This window comes from Numenius arquata, chromosome 10 (genome assembly GCF_964106895.1).
Source record: "Numenius arquata chromosome 10, bNumArq3.hap1.1, whole genome shotgun sequence".
Classification (NCBI taxonomy): Eukaryota; Metazoa; Chordata; class Aves; order Charadriiformes; family Scolopacidae; genus Numenius; species Numenius arquata.
In genome coordinates, this window is record NC_133585.1 from 24,460,202 (window position 1) to 24,486,587 (window position 26,386).

The 26,386-nt window shown below is 47.3% G+C and overlaps 1 protein-coding gene across 4 annotated transcripts in view; it reads left to right on the plus strand.

The window, feature by feature from the left end:
• The window catches only part of SEC31A (SEC31 homolog A, COPII coat complex component), a 55,359-nt gene that overhangs the window by 26,397 nt on the left and 2,576 nt on the right, over positions 1–26,386 (plus strand). For 2 of the 4 annotated variants that reach the window (XM_074154593.1, XM_074154594.1), the window contains 10 exons: positions 895–970; positions 1,624–1,802; positions 3,702–3,828; positions 5,686–5,831; positions 8,340–8,513; positions 9,079–9,252; positions 13,266–13,395; positions 19,532–19,590; positions 22,474–22,746; positions 23,145–23,264. In XM_074154593.1, coding sequence (XP_074010694.1) covers positions 895–970; positions 1,624–1,802; positions 3,702–3,828; positions 5,686–5,831; positions 8,340–8,513; positions 9,079–9,252; positions 13,266–13,395; positions 19,532–19,590; positions 22,474–22,746; positions 23,145–23,264 — 1,458 coding nt within the window. Of the gene's footprint in view, positions 1–894; positions 971–1,623; positions 1,803–3,701; positions 3,829–5,685; positions 5,832–8,339; positions 8,514–9,078; positions 9,253–12,503; positions 12,597–13,265; positions 13,396–14,432; positions 14,790–17,950; positions 17,999–19,531; positions 19,591–22,473; positions 22,747–23,144; positions 23,265–26,386 lie in introns of all 4 variants that reach the window. The other 2 variants (XM_074154591.1, XM_074154592.1) reach the window with 2 other exon arrangements.

Sequence of the window (26,386 nt, forward strand, 5' to 3'; positions counted from 1 at the left end):
TGTTTTTTTTGTTTTTTTTTTATTACTGAAAGGTTTTGTTTGAAATTCCAAAATCCAAGTACTGGCACGAAGTGCTCTCTATCTTAATTCCTGGGAGAGTCTGTCCGCTCAGCACTCCTATACTGAGAGCAAAGCGCTTAAGTCTGTGTGGACAACATTGGACTTCTGTGTTTAAAATTAAGCATATGTTCATGTGTTTTGCGTAATTAAACTACAGTGTATGCCTAATGCAGAGTGTTTCAAGGATGAGCTGAAAATCTAAAATCTAAGCAGAACAAAGTGAAACCTAGGTAGCGTTATGCAGACTGTTCTTGGTAGGGGTTGAAGCTGAAAGAGGAGGGAAGGGAGAGGGTTTCTGATTTTGTGGTTGTGGCTGTTGTTTTGCTTTGAGAGGGTTGTGTGTGAGATGGGCATGGATGCACGTATGTCAGTACTATATCCATGTCAGTACCCAGGCTCCATCTGTCTGGTTGCTGGTACTTGTGATCTCATGCAAGCACAAGTGTGCATACCTAAAGCCGTCTCTGATGATTAGAAATCTGGGGCTTCCAGTGTTTGTTCCCCTTGGACTCCATTTTAGAAAATGGTCTACTCTGATCTTTCAAAACAATGATTCTATAATGGTGTGTTTACGTGCACTGGAGGTCTTCTGATAAGCCTTAGTTTGCTTAGGAGGTGACATTGTGCAGGCACCAGGGGAAGTTGATTATCCTGTGCTGAAACAGCATTCTAACAAATGACAGGGATGCTTTTCCCTTCTAAGTCAAGGAGCTCTTGGGCAAGTGATAGTCTGAAGGTCTGTCTTTAACTTGTAATGCAAGCGCCATATTTTTAAAAATGCGTGTGTATATTCCAAGTGCTTACATAATCTCAGAAGCTTTTCCTTTCTCTTAGAGGGTGAAGGACCATAAACAAAAACCTGAAGATTTGGGATCTGCAAAGAAGACATTTAACATCTCTGTTAGTGGAGGTAAATAAAACCCAAACGCTTGATATTGATTTCATTGGTTGTACTAATATTTATAAATACTGCTGTTGATACCGGTGTTCCAGTGAGAAGGCAATTTCTGCACAGATTGCAAAGGATTATCATGACTTGCCTCTAACTCTATTCATTTCACAGTGGTCCCAAGGCACTTGAAAATACAGATTATTTTTTTAGGGAAGGAAAGGAAAGGAAGTATACAGCACTCATACCCCCATCACTGAAATGCAGCTACTCTGAATGATTTCTGATATAAAAGAACACACACTTGATCAGGCATGAAGTGCTAACATTGCTGATTGTACAGAAACTCCCAGGGGATCTTGAATAACGCAGAAGCCATTGACTCCTGTCTAGGTTTGACTTTGTTTCTGGCACTGTATGTGGAGTAGTTGTTTCAGAGGCCGTTTGGGCCTCTAGAATCTTGCTCTGCAGCAAAGTAAGTGATGCTTGACCGTGCCTCACCTGATGTGGCTGTGACCATAGTGTGTTTGAGACTGGAGATGAATTTGAGCGTCCCTGTAAGCACCTGCCCGGAGCTTTGCGCAGCGTTGTACAGTTGGACAGAATCATTTGCTGTTGCATATTTAAGTGACTTTTGTGCCATCATTTGAAAACGCACTCCTTTCTTGTTGCAGATGTGGACGGTTTGATTACCCAGGCTTTGCTGACGGGTAACTTTGAGAGCGCAGTAGATCTTTGCTTGCATGATAACCGGATGGCTGACGCCATTATCTTGGCCATCGCAGGCGGACAAGAGCTGCTTTCTAGGACACAGGAAAAGTACTTCGCTAAGATGCAGAGCAAAATTACCAGGGTATGTTTTTTCAATTAAGAAACAACATGCACGTAGGACTTCGGCAACTCCGTTTTGCACCTTTAAAGTTTTCTTGCCATTTCATAGGTTTATTTCTGTGAGAAGCTAATAAATATTCAGGTCATCCACGAGTTCTCAGAGCAGAAGAATTTCTGTTCTTTTTTTAATGCATTGATAAGGAAAGAAGAGGCATGCTACCTGGCTATCAATACGTAAGAAGAGTATTCTTTACCTTGTCTCCAGTGTCTGAGTTGCATATACACTAGTAGATTCTCACTGATAAAGATAAATATCTTAAGCAGCACACATTTCAGTCTGTTACCTTGTCACATTTTTCAACAGTTGTACATGACCCATGATCAGTACCAGCAGCATTACGCTGATTTCTGCCTGTGATGAGTCTTAACAGATTTTGCTTATGCTTCATCTCACTGTGTGTACAGAAGACAGCTAAGTGTGCCCAGGGTAGATCAATCGCCTTTTGTCTAGGAGACAGTGTGTTACGGGCAGCTGGATTTTATTTTTGTCAGCTTTTTGCAATGCTGGGGATTACTGATCCCGCTCGTTCAAATCTTTCTTTACTACGGACATGAGAAAGTAGCAACAAAGTAGGAGAAATGGTCTTAATAGAGCACAGGACAATTGGTTTGGCAAGTATTACCGCTTTTAGAGGAGGGGAGGAAGTTGTTCATGATCACTTTTTAACAGTCCATTGTCAAAGAATGGTTTCATATAGAAGTGGGAGGCAGCCTATGAAATGGGCACATGCTTAAATGCTTTCCTGGAGCAGGGCTGAAGGCCACAAAGCACAGTCACTTGGGGAGTTAGAGCACAGAGCGCCACAGGCTAGGGTCTGTAAGTGAGATTTTGCTGGTCGTTGCCTGCGGTCCAGTTTGAGATAGGAAGAATTTGCAGTTCTAGTAGTGGACAAGTTAAAAGAGAAAAAACTCACATATTAAGACTGCAGGATTTCTTCCCTGGCCCCCAGCTCCTTTCCTGCCTCTGACCTAAGCAGAGGAAGGAGAATTTTGTAGTGCATGAGAAATTTCTTCACTGTGTAGTTCATCCTTTGGGAAAAGGTATTTTTATGGAGAGCTGACTAGTTACCTGTGCTTGTGCTAACAAGTGAGTGTTGACCTTGCAGTTAGGACCTTGCATTTGTTGTTCAGGTGTGTTTTTTTTCTTTAGTTGTCCCAAAGTGCACACTTACTGCTTGTTCAGCTGTTTCTGAACTTGAAGTCTTGGCATTACAAGGGCTTTGTTCACTAAATAGCAGCACAGCTGCCAAGCCGGTCTTTTGCCTAAAGCAAAATAACCCGAGGCAGAGTTTGTCATAGAAGAAACTGGGATCTTGTTCTGAGGGCTTATGGACAGGCAGCTCGTGTGTGTGGGTGCAGGGCAGGGATACTGCTCAGGTTGATATTGCTGCCAGCTCCTTCCTTCGGGCAGCTTTTTCAACTGTCCCTCACTGGTCAGCCTGAGGCCAAGAGCTTAAAGCTGAATGCAACAGTTTGACAAACAAAATTCATACCCCTTGCCAGGCAAGTATTTATAATACTTGGTGTGTTATCATTGTCTGCAAAAACAGTGCTGAAAACCATCTGCAGCAACCCCAGCTTGCAGAGATCTGTGCCGCCTTTTCTTCACGTTTTGTAGCAAAAATAATTGATTGGTCTGTGTTATCTGAGCTTGTTTTGTGATTTTCACTGATCTCCTTTTGAAGTAAAATGTACTCTTGTGCAGCTGTTGCACTGCAGTGCAGTATCTGCTGTGACCCTGGATACGGGAGCAGGGGGGATGAGTACACTTGAATAGATAGAAATTATACTGTATCCTAAAAAAAAACCCAAAGGCAATCCTACCAAGGTCTTAACTGTGGTCTCTCTCCTTCTGGTCTAGCTCATCACTGCAGTGGTAACAAAGAACTGGAAAGAGATTGTGCAGTCTTGTGATCTGCAGAACTGGAGAGAGGCTCTGGCTGCTGTGCTCACTTACGCCAGGCCAGATGAATTTGCAGCCCTTTGCGGTAAGGACACTTTACGGGCTGGATGTCATTTTTTCCACTTGTAGCAAAACTGCCCTTTGCCCATGGTTGCTTTCCTTCCAGTAAATTACTGTAATGCCTCACTAGCTTCTTCGGTGGGTGATACAGTTCTTCAGTCCTGTTACAGAGGAGGAGAGGAACCTCTGGGGTGCTGTGCATTCCCAGTATATTCCCTGATTTTCTGGGTGCAGAACCCACACCCTTGTGAGCAGCTGTATTGTGGCATTGCCTGTTTAGTGCACAGCTGCTGGTCTCTTACCATTTCCAGGTGTGACGAGTGTCTCAGCCAAGGGACCAGTGTCTTGGAGTGTTTGTGCGTGGGACACAAGTGGAAACAAAACTGGGAGGGGTGGTTGAACACCAGAAAGCTGTGCCGCCATACAGCGAGACCTGGGCAGGCTGGAGAGTTGGGCAGAGAGGAACCTGATGAACTTCAACAAGGGCAAGTTCAGGGTGCTGCACCTGGGGAGGAATAACCCCATGCACCAGGACAGGTTGGGGGTGACCTGCTGGAGAGCAGCTCTGAGGAGAAAGACCTGGGAGTCCTGGTGGACAGCAGGATGCCCATGAGCCAACAATGTGCCCTTGTGGCCAAGAAGGCCAATGGCATCCTGGGGTGCATCAGGAAGAGTGTGACCAGCAGGTGGAGAGAGGTCCTCCTGCCCCTCTGCTCTGCCCTGGGGAGGCCCCATCTGGAGCACTGGGACCAGTTCTGGGCTCCCCAGGTCAAGAAGGACAGGGAACTGCTGGAGAGGGGACAGCAGAGGGCTACAGAGATGATGAGGGGCCTGGAGCATCTCTCTTGTGAGGAGAGGCTGAGGGACTTGGGTCTTTTTAGTCTGGAGAAGAGAAGAGGAGGGATAAAGGGAGGGTGTCAAGAGGATGGGGCTGGTCTTTTTTCAGTGGTGCCCAGGGATAGGACAAGAAGAAATGGGCACAAACTTGAACATAAGGAGTTCCATCTAACCATGAGGAGGAACTTCTTTCCTGTGAGGGTGGCAGAGCCCTGAAACAGGCTGCCCAGGGAGGTGGTGGAGTCTCCTTCTCTGGAGACATTCCAAACCCACCTGGACACGTTCCTGTGGGACCTGTTCTGGGTGGACCTGCTTTGGCAGAGTGGTTGGACTAGATGCTCTCCAGAGGTCCCTTCCAACCCCATATCATTCTGTGATTCTGTGAAACGTTTCAGAGGGGCACTTTCACTCTTCTTTCCCAAGAGCAATTTTGACTTCTTGGAAGGAGTCCTCTTTCATGGGCAGTGAGCATGCCTGCCCTCACGTGTGCTGCATGGTAGACAGCTGTCTGGGTTTAACCCATAGGGAAGTTATATTGCCAATAGCTCTGTGCCTGACAGCCCTGTGCCCCTCAGATGCCGGACACGATGTCTAGGGAGCTGTAGGACTCACTTCAGCACACAGTGGCCTGGAGCAGTATCACGACTTTGGTGCTCACAGTTCCTTGGCTGGTTGCACACTCGGGTCGCGCTCCTGAAATGAAGGACTGCAAAAAGTGGGTGGTGGAAGAGGGAGCTGAACTGTGGCCCCTTGTCCTTTGTCGTGTCAGCAGATGGACTGTGCCCTGTGATGTGTCTCAGATTTGCAGACACTTGACAAGTCCTCGCTGCCATGATATTAACTGCCTCTGAAGTACCCTGGGCTCCCATGAAATAATCTGTGCTGGACACTGGAGTGTGTCTTTACCAGTGGAGCCCAGAGGCAATATCCCTTCTCACTGTGTTGAACAGAGACACAGCAGATGTTGCAGGCTTCCCCAGCCTTGGCAGTAATGGAGGGATCATCTAAGTGATTCACCAGCATCTTTGTTCATATTTTTTCCTAGATCTCCTGGGTAACAGGCTGGAGAGCGAGGGGGACAGCCTTCTGCAGACACAGGCTTGTCTCTGTTACATTTGTGCCGGCAATGTGGAAAAACTCGTTGCTTGTTGGACCAAAGCTCAGGATGGAAACAACCCCTTGTCCCTCCAGGTTGGTAATTCTGTTAAGAAAAATGTTGGAAGTAGCACACTGCAATTATTTGGTGCTTAAATCAAATGATAAGTGTAGAGCTTTGATACTGTCTGATAGCTGCATGTATCTCAGGATGCAAGCCTTTTCCTTCTGGAATGGGTGGCTCTTGTAGAAATAACATATTTATATGATATTGGAAAATGTGTTGTGAAGCACAGTGGCCCTCGTGTCTGCTCTGTTCTTTGCGTAGTCGTCCGAATATGCTTCATGTGTATAAAGGTAGTGTTTTGGTAAGGAAGAAGCTTTGAGTGCTTGCATCTTTTACAGTAGGGGAATACTTAAGATGGTTTTGGTTTTGGAAGAGATGGCTTGGACGTTCAGGGGAAGAAATTTAATAAATTAGAGTTAAGTCTGGAAACTGTAGGAAAGTTCTCATAAGAGTTTTTTCTAGGGGGTTGCACATACAGCGTTTGGTTTCCAGCAGTGAAATATATGGCATATAGCAAATATCTTGAGGGAATAGGATTGATGACAGTGAGATGAAGCAATTATGAAATAATTTATTTTATAGTATAATCTCTAGTTTCTTCCATCTGTTCAGGGCCTTTGAAGGACCGGTTTTAGAAAGATCTTAAATGACTGTTACCTGGCAGGGCTATGAGTCTCTGAGTTAACTGAAGGAACTGGAGTATATGGGAGTTTTGCTTTGCATTGTTAACTCTCTCCAGTTTTGAATTATCAAAATTACTTTCTAGTGTCTTGATTGTGAGGGCTTTATTTACAGATTTACCTTCAGGTTGAATTTGCATTTTCATTGCATTGCTTTGCTCTCTTAGAGACTGAAATTGTTGGAGTCATAATTAGTCTGCTTGTTTACTATGATGGGAAATTGCTGAAACTCATAGAAGCTGTTGGTTATCTTTTTTTTTTTTTTAATTGCCTTTTTTGAAGTGCTGATTTGTTGGGAAAAACAAAAATCTATTATTGAACAGTCAGTAACCAGTCCTTATAAGTGATGTATGGTTGAAATCCTGTGTGGTATGTTCTCATTAAATCTGTTACAAGATTTTTGAAGAGGATTGCATGTTAATATTGTCGAATGAATAGTTGTTGTATCTTCCAATATAATTCAGTGAGTAAGAAAAACACAAGAAAACTGACCAGAAAATGTTCCTGTAACTTATCACTAGGAGGAATCCCAACCAAGGCCAGGTCTGATATTTGGGGTTGTGCAAGGAAGGGAAGATATGGAATATTCCTGGTGAATATCAGGAAAACCGTCTTTGCAGTAACAACCAGAAAACCGTGGACAACTCTCCCAAGTTAGATACTTTTGATTAAGATGGTTAATTACCAACTTGCTAAAATGCTGCAGACAGATATGGGGCACCCAGCACTCTCATGGCTCTGGCCAGATGTTCTTGTGAAAGCATATTCTTTCGGTGGACATGCTGAGTCCTGATAGGGCTTTGAAATCCTGTTTAATAAAAGCAGTTCTTTTGGCTTTGAGCTCTACCCAATGCAATGCTGGCTCTGCTGTTAGAAGCCACTTGGTGCACAACTGCTGGTTGCTCTTTTATTGTCTCGAGTGCTAGAAAAATCGTGCCTTCGGTGCAGCTGTAACTGTCTGGGAAACTTTCACTTGGCTTGGGCTTTCTTTCAGGTGCGAGGGGTTCTGCAGGGCTGGCCTGAGGATCCATGAGAGTCACTAGCCAGGGCCTACTTCACCCTGTTGTGTAGGGTGCTGCACCTGGGAAGAAATAACCCCCTGCACCAGTACAGGGTGGGGGCTGACCTGCTGGAGAGCAGCTCTGCGGAGAAAGACCTGGGAGTCCTGGTGGACAACAGGATGCCCATGAGCCAGCAATGTGCCCTTGTGGCCAAGAAGGCCAGTGGCATCCTGGGGGGCATCAGGAAGAGTGTGACCAGCAGGTGGAGAGAGGTCCTCCTGCCCCTCTGCTCTGCCCTGGGGAGGCCCCATCTGGAGCACTGGGACCAGTTCTGGGCTCCCCAGGTCAAGAAGGACAGGGAACTGCTGGAGAGGGGACAGCAGAGGGCTACAGAGATGATGAGGGGCCTGGAGCATCTCTCTTAGGAGGAGAGGCTGAGGGACTTGGGTCTTTTTAGTCTGGAGAAGAGAAGACTGAGGGGGGATCTGATCAATGCTTATCAATACTTAAAGATCTTAAGACCTGCCCCCATCCTTTAAGTATTTTTTTCAGTGGTGCCCAGGGACAGGACAAGAGGAAATGGGCACAGACTTGAATAGAAGAAGTTCCACCTAACCATGAGGAGGAACTTCTTTCCTGTGAGGGTGACAGAGCCCTGGAAGAGGCTGCCCAGGGAGGTGGTGGAGTCTCCTTCTCTGGAGACATTCCAAACCCACCTGGACACGTTCCTGTGGGACCTGCTCTGGGTGGACCTGCTTTGTCAGGGGGGTTGGACTAGATGCTCTCCAGAGGTCCCTTCCAACCCCATATCATTCTGTGATTCTCATTTGTGGTTATTTTTTTCCTGTTCTTCCAGGATTTAATAGAGAAAGTCGTAATCCTGCGCAAAGCCGTGCAGCTCACCCAGGCTGTGGAACCCAATGCTGTGGGGGCCCTTTTGGCTGAGAAGATGAGCCAGTATGCCAACCTCCTGGCCGCCCAGGGCAGTATTGCTGCAGCTTTGACCTTCCTCCCTGCAAACACCAACCAGGTACAGGGCCTTCAGGTTTTCTACTCCCTGTCTCTGTGTGAACAGGTGTACTTCAAGCAAAGGTCTCCGTGTGGTGCAGTTAGCCAGCAGGACTGCCATTTGAAATGCACATTGGGATGTGACAGACTGTTTCCCCTCTCCCTGTGCTGGCCTCGCTGAGCTGGCCAGAAGTACACTGCCTTGTTCTTTTCCCTCTTCATTTGACACCATTGTCCTTGCAGCCAGTGGCTGTCAAAGGGGCAACTGTCCCTCCTGCAAGCCAGTCACTGTTGAAACATGTGTCTTTGTACTTGGTTAGTTATTTTCTTGTGATTTCTCATCCTTTGATCAGCTGGTATTTGTAGACAGGCTGGCTTGGGAATGATGCAGCCCAAGACGGGAGGCATGGACACGTAAGGCAGTTCCATTGACCCCATGTCTCATGCAAAAAAGACTTAATGAACTAAAGCAGAGCAGGCTTCCAAGAGAGCGCTCGCCAACGTGTGGCCAGTCAGCCTCTTTGTGTGATGCACTGGATGACAGGCAGTGCAGCTAACCTTCCTTCACTGTTCTTTTCTGATTGCAGCCAAACATCATGCTGCTACGTGACAGGCTTTGCAGAGCCCAGGGGGAGCTCCCAGGGGGACAGGAGACCTTCAAGGCACCGCACGAGCGACAGCCCATGCCCAAAGGACGAGCTGGCCCTGTGGCTGGACAGTTGCAAGGGCCCCAGGCTCCAGCCCAGCAGTATTACCAACAGGTAAATGGTTTGGGCAGTCAGGGAGGGAGACGGTGCTTGAGTTCTGGAGAGTGATGGGTAGAGGATTTTTTTTTTTTTCCTTTCTCTTGACCTGAGCTGGGGCTGTATGACATACCTCTACCAAGAGCCTTGGAGTAAAAGGCATTGGTGCTGCTTTTCAATCAGTACAGATGCCTCCTTTACTCCTCATCTGGAAACATCCATTAAGCACCTTGTCAAGTAGCCTGCTTTTGAAGATCAGATATTTTTCCCTCTTTGTTTAATAATGTGCTTCAGCGCCAAGAATGACTGTGTGGGAGAGCAGTGCAGGATTTTTCAATGCGGCCCTGATGTTGTGCCATTCCAGCAGGCCTTGGGTCTTGCTCATGCTGCTCACTAGCCTCTTCTGGGGCTGGTTATTCCCACCTCCTCCCCCCACCCCAGCTCTGATGTTGGCTGCAGAAGTTGCTGGGAAGTGACAATAGCAAATGGAGGGCATGTTTTGGCAGTTGTGGGTGCAGCCTACTGTTTAGACACCTTCCCAGCCAGGTGTAAGGGGGCACAGGCAGGGAGCGAGACAGGAGCAGGGTGGCAGGTCTGAGCTGAGAGTGAGCTGTGCAAGAAGACAGACACGGTGAGTATGGGACTAATAAGGGACCTGGGGGCTGTGCAGGGAGGAAGAGGAGAAATGGGGGAGGCAAATGCCTGGTTTTATCTCTAGCCTGAGGATGACAGACCTCATCAGACCATGTTTGCCATCACCAGAGTGTGGTGCAGTGGGCGGCCCTGGTTGTGCATGCTTAAGCATGCATAAAGAGCATTGCCAAGTCCCTAATCCACACAGCCCTGTGCTGGAGCTCATCTGGCCCTGCTCTACACAGGGGCTCCGGGCTGGGCTTTTCTGAGAGTGGATCTGTGTTAGTGCTCCAGGTGTTCTTCTTACACAGAGGAGATTGGCACAAGCAGAGGCATGTCTGCCAGTGCTGCCCTTCAAGCACTTCCTGCCGGAAAAATGGAGGCAGGAAGGAAGAAGGGCTGAAAACTGGGGGGGAGTTGGGCTTTGTTTTCTTGATGTCAACAACTGTGTGTGTCTTCACCTTCTCTCCAGGGTGTTAACAAGGTAGATTTCAGAAGTGACAAAGCCTTCATCCTGTTTGTACAAGATTACCTTGCTAAAGCCATTGTATATGATTTTAAATGCATCGCTGTCAGTAATTAACTCTACTATTCTTTCCTGTGTCTTTGACCTTCCCTCTTGTAACCAATGAGTTGACTTGAGAAGTAATGCTGCGTATGTCCCCTTTGGCTGTGGAAAACAGCAGCTGTCGTCTAGATGGCATGATCTTAGCAATGCTTTTTAAACCAGAGTTTCTCCTTTCTCTTACAGTTTCAGGAATGCCTCAAGCTATTATTTAAGCAAGCCCTGCTCATTAATACGAGGCTGGGTGTCTCACAACCCCGCAAACACTGCGAATGAGTTACCCGCTGTGTTCTTGGCTTTCCAGGGAGCTCATGCTTAGCAGGAAGGGCTTGAAGGGGACAGGTGCCATTTCAGAAAGTTGCCCAACAGTATGCTGATGAACCAGAAAGAAATTACATATTTGAGTTGTAGGATACTTGTTTTATTTGACTTCCTTTTAAGACAGTGTGTACATAGGTGTTGTGGTTTAACCCCAGCCAGCCACTGAGCACCGTGAAGCTGCTTGCTCACAATCCCCCCAGTGGGGTGGGGGAGAGAATCACAAGAATAAATGTGAGAAAACTCATGGGTTGAGATAAATACAGTTTAATGGGTAAAGCAAAAGCCATGCGCACAAGCACAGCAAACCAAGGAATTGATTCACTGCTTCCCATTGGCAGGCAGGTGTTCAGACATCTCCAGGACAGCAGGGCTCCATCATGTATAATGGCTACTTGGGAAGACAAATGCCATCACTCCTAACATGTCCTACTTACTACTTCTTCCCTGAGCTTTATATGCTGAGCGTGATGTTATATGGCAAGGAATATCCCTTTGGTCACTTGGGGTCAGCTGTCCTGGCTTTGTCTCCTCCCAACTTTTTGTGCACTCTCAGCCTACCTGCTGGCTGGGCAATATGAGGAGCAGAAAAGGCCTTGACTGTTTAGCAACAACCAACAACATTAGTGCACTACCAACACTATTTTCATCCCAAATCCAAAACATAGCACTACACCAGCTGCTAGTAAGAAAGTCAACTCTGTCCCATCTGAAACCATGACAACAGGGCTTGTTCAGGCCACAGGCAGACTTGGTTTGATTGCTGGCCCAAAAAGTAATGTGTACTGAAAACTTGGTTTTCTTTCAGCGTAAGTTTTTGAACCCTCTTTTCATCTGAAAAAAAAGAAACGGGCATGAAAGGGGATGGAAAAGTCTTTTAGGTGACTCCAGTGGTGAGTTACGCAGATGTTAACAGAAGCTGTTGTACAGCTGACTGCGCCGTTAGCCCAGCACTGCACAGGGTTAGAGACTGATAGACTGAAGCCAGCTGAGACAGCCAGGACTTTAGGGCTGCAGCTTTCCCTCTGCCTGTGCTTGGACAGTGTGGTGTCGGGCTCCTGACCCTGGCTGTGCCTCCCATCCCTGGGCAGCACACCCTGTCTTTGCTCAGGGATGTTGCAGGCATGGGAGGTTCTTGGTTTCTGCGCTGTCAGAAAGGTAGTAGTGGTTGCGTGGAGCTGAAGGGCTTTGGAATAGCAAAGAAGGAAGATAAAGGAAAGGAACTGTGGGAGACTGGCTGGGAAGCAATTAGAATTAAGATGTATGTTTGTGCATGTGCAAGAGCTGAATATCAGATTTTAATCATTTTAAATTCCTCTTAAGATCAGTTTAAACAGACTTCTTTTGTGTGAGGCAGTATGTTTGAATTCAATGTGGAACATTCAGCTGTGCTTAATGATGCTCAATGTCATGCAATAGCCTGGGGGGAGCTTCTGCAATAGGAAAATGTAATGAAAGAGGCAGACCTGGCTCATTGGCACACATTACACTGCACTTGCTCCACAGCCTGTTGTAGCTGCGTCTCTGCTGTGCTTTGTCTTCACTCTGCAGTTCACTTCGGCTCCAGTGCACAGTGATTTTTGCCTATCTTGAATGCACTTTTCTTTCTTCCTCTAAGATTTTTATGGCTGTGATAAAAGTGCCAGCATGCAACCTTTTTGTGTTCACTTCTTTGCATCTTGTTTTGTGAAACCCTTTAGACTTTTTTTTGTTGTTTTGTTTTCCATGATTGGTATTTCTTTGTTCAATTCAGGTTAGAATTGCCCCTACTGTCACTACCTGGAGTAACAAAACTCCTACTGCCCTTCCCAGCCATCCTCCTGCAGGCTGTCCCTCTGACACACAGGTATAACCTTCATTATTCCTATCTGAGCCCCTGCTCCACCCTAGTGTGTCCCCTGGTGTAGTAGTCTGTGCGCTTGACACAGCCTGGTATGGATAGGCAAAAGGAGCAGCTTCCATGTGTGCTCCCGTTTTGCTCCTCTGTGTCTCGTTACTTCTTGTTTTTTTTTACCAGTGCTCAGATGAGTAGCTCTGGGAAGCCTTGAGTGGGAGCTCAAGAACCTGGGGACCTGACGCCCCCCCCAGCCCTTGCCCCACACTGGGATATTTGAAGTGTAATGATATTTTTTTCCTTTCCCTCTTTCCCATGGAAATTAGAAGCTTCAGAGTTAAGGTTCAAGTTGTTAGTTGAAAGCTGTGGATGGCAGGGTGTTCTTGGACTGCCCAAATAACAGGCAGCTCCGGCAAGGACCTCTTCCTTGTGCAGGAAGGTATGTGTGGCTGCTGAAGTCCTTGCACGTACAAGTTGTGCTTTCAGTGTTACACTGGGCACCCTAAGGCACTGGGATGGTTGGAGGCATTTGCCCCTGTGCTGGTGGCTCTTCCAGGGAATGTGGTTTCAGACCTTGACATGGGAACTGATCGTTTTGTTACCGTTCGGATTCAGCACTGCATTACCATTGCTGACTAAATCCTATCTACCTCTACTCTTTCTCCTGCAATCTTTTTACAGGGAGACAACCCACCTCTTCCAGGCTTTATCATGCCAGGTGCTGTTAACCCCAACATGCCATCACAGCAAGCCACATCTTCCAATTGCAGCATGTACCCACCAGCCGGGGCCCGACCAACGTACCTGCAGAGTGAGTAGCAGCATATCCCCCCTCTCCCTCCCACCCAGGCGGGCCAGCCGAGTGATGAGGCCACATTTACTTGGGCATAGCCAGTCCCCTCCTTGGGATTGGGAGGGTTCAGACCAAGCAAGTCCCACATTTTTTTGGGGGGTCGGGGCAGTGGGAGGGGGAAGCTCCTGGGATGACATCTGAGGGATTGTGATTTCTTGTTGGGGTCCAGACATCACACACCTTCTGTCAGACACTGTCTCCTCTGCTGAGAAGTGTCTGGCCACAGCTCTTAGACTCACTCCCCAGCTGGCCCTTCCTCAGAAACCCCCCTGTGTGAGTCCTGGAGAAGTAGCACAGGTCTGGCAAAGAGGGACCCAACTCATCTGTGTGCAGCTAGGCCATCCAGTTCTCATGGTGACTCCATGAAGATGGGAATGGGGATGAGGAGTCAAGGGTGGTAGTAGAGGTGAGTGAGGAAGAGGGCAGAGCACTGACACGTTCAAAGCAGGGGACTAAAAGTACAGGCACAAGGGAGGAAAATATGGGCATAGATGATCAGAGAAGAGGCAGTGAAGTTAAGCTGCAGAGCCCTCAGTGAAAGGCTGTGAGCTTGCACTCGCTTCCAGAGACTGCTCTTCACTTCCGTGGCCTAGACTTTCCCTTTGTGCAAACCTGGGGCAGGGTTTTCCCTTCCCTGAGAGGCACCGTGAGGATTGCAGTGGTCCAGGAAACAGCCACAGCAGCAGTGTCCGTGTGCTGCAGCCTCACCCCAAGTGCCATGGTGGCTCTGGGGAGGAGAGTCCAGGGGACAATGGGAGTCCTTACAGCCAAGGCAGTCCTTTCTCTGGCTCCCTGCTCCTAGTGGCAGGCTGAGGTTTTGAGCATTCCTGCAAGTGCAGGCAGAGTTGTAGAAGCCGGGATTTGGCTAGACAGGTAAAAGTGGTTTGAAGGGGAAGGGGGGGGCAGTAAGAGAGGAGGTAGAGAAGGAAGCAGAGGCAGATGAAACCTGTTCCTCTGTTATGAACTCACTGACTGTCTTTTCTCCCTGTTTGTAGCATATCAGGCCACACAGCAGTACTCTTGTGGAACGGGGGGACCAACTCTCTATCAGCCTCAGCAACCTATCGCTGTCCCTGCTTCAGCGTCTTACCCAAACCCTGCCCCTAACACCACCCCTCCCTACCTGCCTGCTGCCTCTGCCCAGTCCTTGCCCTCCCCACTGTACCCTGGGCAGCCTCAACCCTCCCCAGCAAGCCTGAATCCCATCTCTTCCTTCCCTCTTCCTCCTTCTGGCGCGTCCTTTCAGCATGGCAGGCCAGGACCTCCAGCAACTTCTGTGGCTTATGCATTACCTACTGGACCAACAGGTACTCTGCCTGCAACCAGCGACCTTCCCGCATCCCAGAGAACAGGTCTGCGCTTGGATGGGGGAGCAGGCTGGGGGGGCTGGGGGAGGGTTTTGCTTTATTACTCATCCAGTTAAATGTGCACCTTTTCCTTGAGAATGCTCTGTACAAAGTTTGCTTGTGCTTAGAGGTCAATTCAAAGCATTTCTAAAACACGTCTTCCCTGTGCATCTGGCGATGATACAGCTGTGTTGCTGCAGTGAGCACTTGCTGAGCAGTGGGAGCAATCTCTTTTGCGAGTCAGACTTTGCCATGAACTCAGAGCTCTTGTCTTGCCCAAGACAGGACGGTTCAGCATTGTCTTTTTATAAGGCTATTGTATATTGTGGATGGATGGCGGCACAGTTTTAACCTTGTGAGACTGACATCAAAACCTGCTATGTGGCTGGAGAGCAAAATACAAAAACGAGCAAGTTTTCCTAATCGCTGCAGAGAAGATGATCCCAGTTCTCCTCGCAGAACAATTTTGCAAATGTGATTTGCCTCTGTGTCCTGTTCTGTGAGTGGCATTTCAAGCCCAGGATTGGCAGCGTATTCTAACAGCTTTTCCTGTGGCTCGCTTCCATTATTTTTTTCCTAACCACTTAGTGTGATGGGATTTACTGAATGCCTTAAAAGATAATCAGAAATTATTTAGAAATGCTTTTACATGTCTCTTTCCTGAATGTTAATCCAAAGCATGTGTGTGTGTTTGGCTGACACGTAAGAGCATGTTTGAGCATGCACTGAGGTGGGGTGCAATGTCTGCTTGTGACTGCCTGGACATAACTGTTTGCTGTGGGGCAGTGACCTCACTTGTGATAACAAACCTCTCTCTTCACTTAGCAGCCTGTGAAACAACAGCCTTGCATCTGTCATACTGTGCAGGAAGTATTGAGCGGTCCTTTTCTAAATCTGGCCATAAACATACTTCTCATCCGGGTGGTCCAGCTGGAGAGTCAAGGACCAGAGCTTGGAAGTTAGGCTATGAGGGATGTTCCAGGGATGCTGACTCTGCTGACAGGCCCTAAGGACCCTACTGTGACTCACTTCTTTTAGAAGTTAGGGGTGGTGTAGTCCAGAAAAGGCACATTGCTGATTGCGTAGGTGCTCCTGGCATCTGTGTGGCTGGGAGCCCACACCTTGCCTTCGCACACACACTTGTATTTTGGGGAGAAATGGTCTTTTGCTCTGTCAAATAATAGAGAGGACTGGTGTAGGGCAGCTGCTAGGGCTGCGAGGGGAGAAGCCTTTTCCCTCTATCCTGCAGCCAGATTCAGTGTCCTCTCTGTTCTTTGAGATGTTGTACTGTGACATCTCCTGACCCCATGTTACGGGCCATGTCAAACTTCTATCTGTAAGACAGAGGAACTATTGAATTGGGCAGAGGAAGAGGTGTTGGAAAGGATTCTAGACCTGGGATGTGGAGCAGCACTTTATAATGCAGACAGCGTAGCTTCTGCACCTCCGAATACTACTCTACTTGCATCACTGGTAGACACTTCAGATCTGTCACTTGCTAAATTTCTTGCATTAACAGTGAAGTGACATAGCCATTGTGGCATGCTTAGAGTGGGTGAAGCTCTGTACTCCGGACAATAGAAATTAGGGACATTAATGAGAATACCAGTTGATTTGTAAAATTGAGTAATCAAGGTAGACAGTAGTCTAGTACATCTTGCTGATGTCACCTATGCAGAGGTGGACTCCGGGGCACGGTGAGCTGCTGAAGTCAGGTGGCTCGTGCGTGTGGGCTGCTGGCACACAACTGCTGCCTGCAGCTGGAGAACTATGGAAAAAAGATAAGAGGTATCTGAGGAGCACACTGTCCTCTTCTAATTTTTAGATTACACCTTTCAAAAAAACCATATAAACAAGAGGGAAAAAGCCCTTGCTTTGTAAGTGTAGAAGTGACAGTGTATGTGCTTAATATGCTTAACCACCAACATACTTTCCAGAGTAGCTGCATTGCGTAGTGAAGGATGCCTTGGCATGAGATCCCAAAGAACCACAGAAATCTGCAGCCAGAAGTAGATCTCACCTGTAACTCTGAATGTTCCAGTGCAAAGTGTGTAGTGATGCTGATCTTGGCTTTGAAGTGATGTGCTTTTGTGTGTGGTGGTGATCTAACCTGGGAAAATTGTGTTTCACTTTGCAAATGTGATTCATTTAAAGGATGGTGTAAGGGAGGAAGAAAAAAGATCTCAAATTTGAAATCTTGAAAAGCACCTGACCTTTGAACTGGCTTGGGTTTAAAGATGCACTTAAAGGAAACAGTTCTATAAATATCTTCTGTTTTTTGCAAATGCATATAACATTAGTATGTTACGCTGTGCTTGGAGCTCCATTAAGCAAGAAAAGCCCACATTTAATTTCATTTTCAATCTATCTCACTTTTTTTATGATAGGTCTTTGGACCTGCTTTTGAGGGAGTTTTAATTTTCAGAGTCTCGAATCTTGATTGAAATTGTGATAGAGCAATTCTGAGCCAAGGGAAGGGTTTGCACCAGAACTATAAGTGCCTCAGAGCAACCCCAGGAGCAGGAGTTAACTCACCCCAGCATTCCTCTTCTCTTGGAAATGGCAAAGGTTTTATTGACTGTGTTTTGCCATTTGGATTTGTTGCTCAGTCTGAGCAGGCAACATGTCTTTTCACATGGGTGTAAAGCTGCTTTGTAAACATACTTTTTTCTGCTGGGCTGGATGCAGTTGAAAGCGCACCCTGATTTGGGAAAATCCTTGGCATCCACCTTGAAGTCAAGTACTTTCAGAATCTCCTGAGAAAGGTTTCTGGAATGGTAAAATGATGGTGAGAACATTGTTGCTGAGAGTAATGGTCTGTCAGCTGCACTGGCTGGCAGGAATAGAAAATGAGAACACTGGAAGAGATAAGAAAGTGGGATGGGACTCCGCAACATTTGTTAGAAACAACTAGAAGCACCGATTTATTGCATGGAAAGAGCAACAGGCTTGTTTTCAGGGAAGGCATACAAAAGCAATTCCACAGGGTGGTTTGGACAAACGATTTGTCTCTAAACTGGCATTGTAATTAGGTTAGGTGGTGGTTTGTTTTTTTTTTTCTCGCGATTATTGAAACTAAATTGCTAATCAAAAATTACGGACCATTTGTTTTATTTTTTTTTTTTTGAAGAAAATAGTTTTTAGTTCTCTTTGCATTTTATCTGCAGAAAGCCTACCAACTCGAGACCAGGCCTCTCCCTTCACAGGTGAACTAGGTACCACCTAACCTGAAAATAATTACAACCACTATATGAAATTAATTGAATGGACATCAACAATGCATATGTTCTTGAAGAAAATGAAGTGCGGTGCTGCTTGCCAATTAGACTTTAATCAAATCAATTTTTAATTCCTTAATTAAAACAAATAACATACCTGGAGTTTTTAACCACAGGAACAAATGCTGGCTTTCCTTTTTTAAAGCAAATTATTCCAGGAAATTAAGAGCACTAACAGCCTGGGGGACTTTCTTAACATGTTACCACTACCACAGCACTGCAGAAGTTAGACTTCCTATATCAGAGATGCTCTGGGATTTTCTGGATAGGGAGGAACAGAGGAGCCCCTGGGGCACATGGCTGTCAGGAATCACAGAATCTTCACAGTTGGAAGGGACCTGTGATATCACCGAGTCTAACCATACACACACACACACACACACACACACACACACACACAAAAGACCCCCACAATCTCGGGCACTAGAGCATGCCCTGAAGTGCCACGTCTACATGTTCCTTAAATCCCTCCAGGGATGGTGACTCCACCACCTCCCTGGGCAGGCTGTTCCAGGGCCTGACCACCCTCTCAGGAAAGTCATTCTTCCTGAAATCTAATCTAAACCTCCCCTGCCCCAACTTCAGACCATTTCCTCTGCTCCTGTCGTTATTCCCTTGGGAGAAGAGGCCAACACCCACCTCTCTACACCCTCCTTTCAGGGAGTTGTAGAGGGCAAGGAGGTCTCCCCTCAGCCTCCTCTTCTCCAAACTAAACATGCCCAGTTCCCTCAGCCTCTCCTCGTATGACTTGTTCTCCAGACCCCTCACCAGCTTGGTGGCTCTCCTCTGGACACGCTCCAGCAGCTCAATGTCCTTCTTGTGGTGAGGGGCCCAGAACTGAACACAGCACTCGAGGTGAGGCCTCACCAGTGCTGAAGAGATGGCACTGCCTTTGGTTAAAGAGAAAGCAGACGTGAAAGGGGTTTTTTAATTGTTCTGCGTTTTTCTCTTTAACATGGTTTGGATGTGGAACTTGTTTCAAAAAAAAGAAAGCTCAGAGCGAACGAAGTTTTTGATAAATTGAGGAAATTCTGCAGTGATGCTAAGCTCTGCCGTCTAAAGTGAATTCATCATCTGCTGAGTGAAAAACACTGTGGTGAAAAAGTCCATTGAGCAGAGATTTGGCTTTGTGGCTTTGTGCAATAAATCCCGATTACTCAGTGAGGCCGTGGTGATGCTGAGATACAATGCTATGGTTCCGATTGCACGTACTCTGGGAGGAGATGGGGAACTATTACTAGTGCACTAACGTGAGCTTTGGTGCACAAGTCCTACAGCTGCATCGAGTGCGCTCTCTTGGAAGAGCGGAAGGTTTGGTACAGAACAACACCTCGGGAGGGTCTGATGGCTGGGAGGCTTGTGCTGTCTCAGGAGATGTTCTGGCCCCCAGTGAAGGGCAGAGGAGCGGGCAAGTGAAGGCAGGCGCTCTCCTCCGAGGTGCTTAGAATCTCTGTTTTCTTTCTGTCCCAGGACCTCAGAACGGCTGGAACGACCCTCCCGCCCTAAACAGAGCTGCCAAGAAGAAGAAGGTACTGTATTTGGGGTTCTAATTACAAGCGGCTGAATATGAGCTGGCAGTGTGCCCAGGTGGCCAAGAAAGCCAACGGCATCCTGGCTTGTATTAGAAATAGTGTGACCAGCAGAAGTCAGGAGGGGATTGTCCCCCTGTACTCAGCACTGGTGAGGCCACACCTGGAGTATTGTGTCCAGTTTTGGGCACCTCAATCCAAGAGAGATATCGAGGTGCTGGAGCGAGTGCAGAGGAGGGCAATGGAGCTGGTGAAGGGCCTGGAAAACAAATCGTATTAAGAGCGGTTGAAGGAGCTGGGACTGTTTAGCTTGAGGAAGAGGAGGCTGAGGGGAGACCTCATCACTCTCTACAACTACTTGAAAGGACACTGTAGAGAGGTTGGTGCTGGTCTCTTCGCACAGGTAATTAATGACAGAACGAGAGGGAATGGCTTCAAGCTCCAGCAGGGTAGGTTTAGGCTGAACATTAGGAAAGAATTTTTCAGGGAAAGAGTGGTCGGGCATTGGAACAGGCTGCCCAGGGAGGGGGTTGAGTCACCATCCCTGGATGTGTTTAAGAGCCGTTTAGATGTGGTGTTGGGGGATATGATATAGGGAAGAACTTTGTAGTGTAGGGTAGATGGTTGGACTCGATGACCCCAAGGGTCTCTTCCAACCTGGATGATTCTATGATTCTATGATTCTATGAAATCCTGTTTTGACACAATTGAGTGCTGACCACTTGAAAAGCAGTAATTTAAGCTGCTCCTGGGAAACTTGTTGGCAGCGGAAAGGAAAAAAAGAGGGGTGGGTGGGTGGAAAAAGGGTTAGCAGCAAACCAAAGCTGCATCTCATGAGCAGAAATGGCCTTTACACCTCTCTAGTATGCATTATCTCTCTCAAAATATTTAAGCCTCCAAAGAGATAGTGGCTTTTTGCTGAAGTTGTGATTGTTAGTATCAACATTGATCCTGGTTTGAGGGAAGAAAATACCTTGGATTGTTTTCATCTGCAGTAAAGCAGATGAGTTTTGCAGGAGATGATACTTACGCAAAATAATGAGGCTATGCAAATTGTTAGAGATTACTGACTTTGCTAGAGCTGAAAGCAGTTTATCCTGATTAAGGGTCTGGTCCTGAGAGATTTGCTGAAAGTAAGACAATTTTTGTGATGGAGACAATGTAGTTTTGTAAAACAGATTTAGACTGCAGCGGGGTGGAATAGCTGAGGACGCTTGGCACAGAGCAGAGTAAGCCTTTTCATCCCCTGACGCTGCTGTAGTCTTGCATGTCTCCACAGCAGTGTTGTCCGTTGCTCTGGTGTATTTGGGAAGCAAGAGTCAGTTTGGAGTATGTAAAGTGTTCTTTACATACTCCATGTAAAGAGTAAAGAGTTCCCTCCCTCCATGTATGTAAAAGGAGGGAAAGAAAAGTTGGAGCAGGCAAGATAAGGTCTGGGAAAAGGTAAAGAGAGAAGTCTCCCTTACCCTTTAGGTTTTGGTCTCTGCAGTTACAAGATTTAAGAAGCTTTTGGAGGATTGATAGGGGGATGCTTTGTGTGCTCCTGACTGCCCCATGCTGCCTTTCGGGGCTTCGGGCTCTTAAGTAGAAGGAGACAAGTTGTCAGAATAACTGCTGGACCCGACAGCTCAAGAAGCAGCCTTCTGCAAACCGTTTTTTTTGCTACTGCTGTGTGGGGGTGTCAGCCAGAATTTCTGTCATAGCCAGGGCTCGAGGGTTGGCTCCCTTCTAAATGAGGAGTCGTGTTCGTTACATCCCCTGTTGAGTATTTAACAAACTTCTGTAAGAAATGTTTCTATATTGGTTTCCCTTATGTCTACGGTATGAGGCAGTGGTTTAGGTTATTATAAAATGACTCACACATGGAGTATTGTAAAATGAAAGAACTGTCTGGCATTTCAAGCCACAGCATAATTTACAACTGTTTTCTACCTAACAACTTATCCACCACTCAAAAGTTTATTGCTGTGATTCATTGCTTTTATAACTGACTTTGGTGCTTGATTGGGAATATATTTTTTTTTTTTTTGCTGTCCCAAACCACTAGCTTAATTCTGGCATCATTCAGGGTAGCATTCAGGATTCTGTAATCTTTCCTTTTTTCCATGTATGCCCAACAAAATGTGTATATTCCCATGGGAGCTCTTTCTTTTGTTTGGATTCCTGTATGGTATGTAGCAGAGGCAAGTAGGTCATTTTGTCGTTTCTTCCCTCCACCAAATGTTTCCAAAACGCCCCTGTGTAAAGACTGGCAGATGCTTAGTGATGAATCTGAAATGCACTCATAATCTGACTTAAGCATCTGGCAAACAGGTTTGCACCGAAAGGCTTTCGGAAGCTTTATTGGTGCATGTTGCTAGCTCTGACCTACGTACTGCATAGACAAAAATGTACCCTTGAAAGCAAGACACAAAAATCTAAATATAATGACCCAATAGTAGGTGTGCGTTAGTTTTCATTAGTGCAACTCTTCTTCTGTAAGTGATGGTCTGCCAGACCTCTGTTTCGTACCTTTAGGAGAGAAATGGTGGCTCTGATTTGAGGCAGCTGTACTCATCTCCTGTGGCCAGGGACAGGTTGGGCAGACTGCTCCTGACCTGCGTGGGCAGGAGGACAGGCAGAGCGTGCAGGACTGGAAGTGCTGGAGGATATTACTGCCCCAGGGCACTTCTTACTGTGCAGCTGCAGCCAGAGGAATGGATTTGTTTAGCCAGAGTGAAATCCTGTGTTGCCTGCCCTTATTATTTCTATAACGTGGGGGCTCAGCGCTCTGCGTGGCGGAGCTCTCACCTGCTGCAGTTTGGGGAGCCTGTAAGAGATCGGTGTTGTGCTCTGCCTGCAGCAGCCGTGACAGCATAAAGGCATTGTTTGCTTTTTCCCCAGGTCCCTGATAACTTCCTGCCCCCGATTCCCATCACCTCCCCCATCATGAACCCGCTGGCGGATCCGCAGTCTCAGATGCAGCAGCCTCCAGCTCCAGCAGCACCCATGAGTGCACCCAACTTCCAGCCTCCGCACCTCCCTGCAGGGCAGCCGGTGCTGCAGGGTGGCTACCCACCTGCTCCCCAGACCCTGGGACCATGCATCATGCCTCCTGCCGTTTCCAAACCCAGCACAGAGGGGGCCCCGGGGGCCCCAATCGGCAATGCCATCCAGGTAACGTAGCCCAGTGTTGCCCAGTTTTGGTGTGTTCCATCAGCAGAGACGTGCAGGCTGGTATCCTACTGACCAGGCATTTCTCGTACCTCCGAAGCGTACTGCAGAGTTTTTAGGCACTAGCTTTGCACCACAGTGGTATTTTGCTACTGTAATCTCCACCTAGAGGCTACCTCTTGGCAGTTAATACTCTAGTCAGTGTGGACTAACACGCTGCTTCCTTCTGCAACTTCACAGCTCTCCAGAGGCAGCAACAGCAGATGCTGATAATGTCACTTCCACACACAGGGAAGAAATAGGAGTTGTGCCAAGCTGGCTAATAATGCCATTTGGTTTAATTGAAAACAACATGTGGTCACAGTGACCTGGAAAAGCCTCACCTGCTCTTTGTTTCTCAGCATGTCCAGGCACTGCCAACAGAGAAGATTACCAAGAAGCCCATCCCTGAGGAGCACCTTATTCTGAAGACTACGTTTGAAGCTCTTATCCAGAGGTGCCTGCTGTCTGCTTCTGATCCGGTAGGTGCTCTCTGTTGGGTGCTCCCAGAGTACCCCTTTGTTTGGTTGAATGTGCTGGTACCTGCAGCACAGCTGGCCATCACAGCTGCTCCTGAGACAGCTTTTTCCTTCTAAGGCTGCTTTAAGCAGCCACAAGCAATGCACAGAAAAGCGATATACACATAGGAGGTAGCAATCTGGGGCCAGAGTACAGCCCAGCTGCCCCAGCACTTGGACTCTGGTCCCTCAGCATGGGCAGAGCACGATGGTGCTGCTCATGGGCAGGGAGTTTAACCCGTTGCAGCCCGCTCCGCTGCTCTTTCCTAAGGAGGAGGGTTGGAATTGTTTACAGTTGAGGTTTTGCTGTTGATGGTGTAAAAAGAAAATAAATAAAATGAAAAATTCTAAATCTTTCAAGATGTCTTTCCTTCTATCAGGTGATTGCTATGGAGGCATGCCCTTTATGTTTGCTTAATTGCCTCTTGTAATTCAGAGCAGGAAGCAGTTGGTGTTACACCAGGTCTGAGCTGAGGCTCAGATATGTGAGTACATACCTTAGATTTGGATCTGAGGCCTGTGATATCTGATAACATACTCATTTTAAAAGGAAATAATGGGTAGCAGAGAAGTGGAAGGTTCTCACCTTTAACCATGACCACTGGAGTTAGGTAGGAAAAGCCTTTCCTGTAGCAGTCAGTACTTTGTATCAGAGCTTCTCACTGATTTCCAGTGGTCGTTAAATAACAGGCTACCCCAAAGCCCGGATGCTGACTGTTCAGCTGGTGCCTGCTGCATGCTGAAAGGTAGATGGTGAAGGACAGGCTGGTGGTGTGCAGAGGGCTTTGTGCACTGATGTGCTTGGTCAGCAGCACAGACTCACGCTCCTGTTACGGTGATTGGGAACTGAGCTCGTTTTTACTAAATCTGTGACTGCTCTGTGGCTGTGGGAGTATATTGGGTGTTCAGGGTCACTGATGTCCATTGTAAAATTTCAGCTGATTGTGTAGTTTAGACCTGACATTTACATGTACGTACTCCTTTACCCTGTGAGTGTCAGGTCAACAACCTTCAGGGTGGGCTTGTCCATGCATTCCTTTACAGAGGTCTGTGGCCTTTACAGAAGCTCATAAAGACCTCATAAAAGTCTGTGGCCTTTATAGAAGCTTTTCATAGAATCATTCAGGTTGGAAAAGACCCTTGGGATCATCGAGTCCAACCATCAACCCCACTCTACAAAGTTCTCCCCTACACCATATCCCCCAACACCACATCTAAACAACTCTTAAATACATCCAGGGATGGTGACCCAACCACCTCCCTGGGCAGCCTGTTCCAGTGTCTGACCACTCTTTCTGTGAAGAATTTTTTTGAGGACATAGACCTTTCTTTGGACAGATATCATAAGGTTCAATAGCATTTGATTTCTCATAATCCTTTCTTTAAAGGTTAGGCTGTAGAATGCCAGGACAGAAACTGCATTCTGCATGGATACTTAGACCTTTTCTACCTCTGAGTGCCCCCTCTCCCAGGCACACAAAAAAGGCAATAGCAAGGGCAAGTGCAGGGTGCTGCACCTGGGGAGAAATAACCCCCTGCACCAGGACAGGGTGGGGCTGATCTGCTGGAGAGCAGCTCTGAGGAGAAAGACCTGGGAGTCCTGGTGGACAACAGGATGCCCATGAGCCAACAATTTGCCCTTGTGGCCAAGAAGGCCAATGGCATCCTGGGGTGCATCAGGAAGAGTGTGACCAGCAGGTGGAGAGAGGTCCTCCTGCCCCTCTGCTCTGCCCTGGGGAGGCCCCATCTGGAGCACTGTGTCCAGTTCTGGGCTCTCCAGTTCAAGAAGGACAGGGAACTGCTGGAGAGGGGACAGCAGAGGGCTACAGAGATGATGAGGGGCCTGGAGCATCTCTCTTGTGAGGAGACGCTGAGGGACTTGGGTCTTTTTAGTCTGGAGAAGAGAAGACTGAGGGGGGATCTGATCGATGCCAATAAATACTTAAAGGGAGGGTGTCAAGAGGATGGGGCCGGTCTTTTTTCAGTGGTGCCCAGGGATAGGACAAGAGGAAATGGGCACAAACTTGAACATAAGGAGTTCCATCTAAACATGAGGAGGAACTTCTTTCCTGTGAGGGTGGCAGAGCCCTGGAAGAGGCTGCCCAGGGAGGTGGTGGAGTCTCCTTCTCTGGAGACATTCCAAACCCACCTGGACACGTTCCTGTGGGACCTGCTCTGGGTGGACCTGCTTTGGCAGGGGGGTTGGACTAGATGAACTCCAGAGGTCCCTTCCAACCCCATATCTTTCTTTGATTCTGTGATTCAGTTCACATCTGCACCCAGGGATTGCCTTTCTGCTCTGTCACCGTATTTTGCTTGCTTCTTTTTAAGTGTCTCTGATTTTCTTAGGCAAAGCAAGCGTTTCTGGCACATAGCACTGGGACACCCCACCCTGACTCTGTGCATCGGAACAAATGCAGACACTACTCAGTTATTACATTCCGAAGGGGAAAGTGGGAACAGGAAGCAAAGAGTGAGGAGAACAACCAGTTTGCGCTTCTACCTAATCTCCTTTGGTTGGAGAAATTTCTTGCCTTTTACTAAACACAATTTATTCCTCTTTGCTCTAGTTGGCCATCTCTAAAACGAAAATAGCATTTATGCCTTTTCACAGGTTCTGGAACAAATGATGTGAAGTCGTGTAGCTGAGAGAGTTAGCCAGTCCAAAAGAATTAGCCGGTTTCTTATCTCTTCCTCCTGGGTACTTTTTCCTTACTTGTCTTAATTCCTTGACAACGTAACTACTGCTGAGGGGTTTTCCACGTGTGGCCTGAGTTCTACGTGCTGTGTTTTCATTTTATGCCCTTTGCCATCCAAACGGCTTTCTCTAATTCCTAGCACAGCAGGCAGCCACCAGTCTGTCTTTACCTCCGAGGTAGAGCATTCCCATAGGCTTTGTTATTTTCTCTCTGGGCAATTATTTAATCCAAGCAAACTTTTCCAGTTGCCAGGGGAAGTGGCACTATCCTGAGTGAAGAGGGATTGATGTGCATAGTGATTTAGGAGGAAGTTCCATTACTCTTATGCCCTGATGCCATTTCTGCTGCTGATGACCACCACCTTTTTTTGGGCTTCTGTAATTGTAA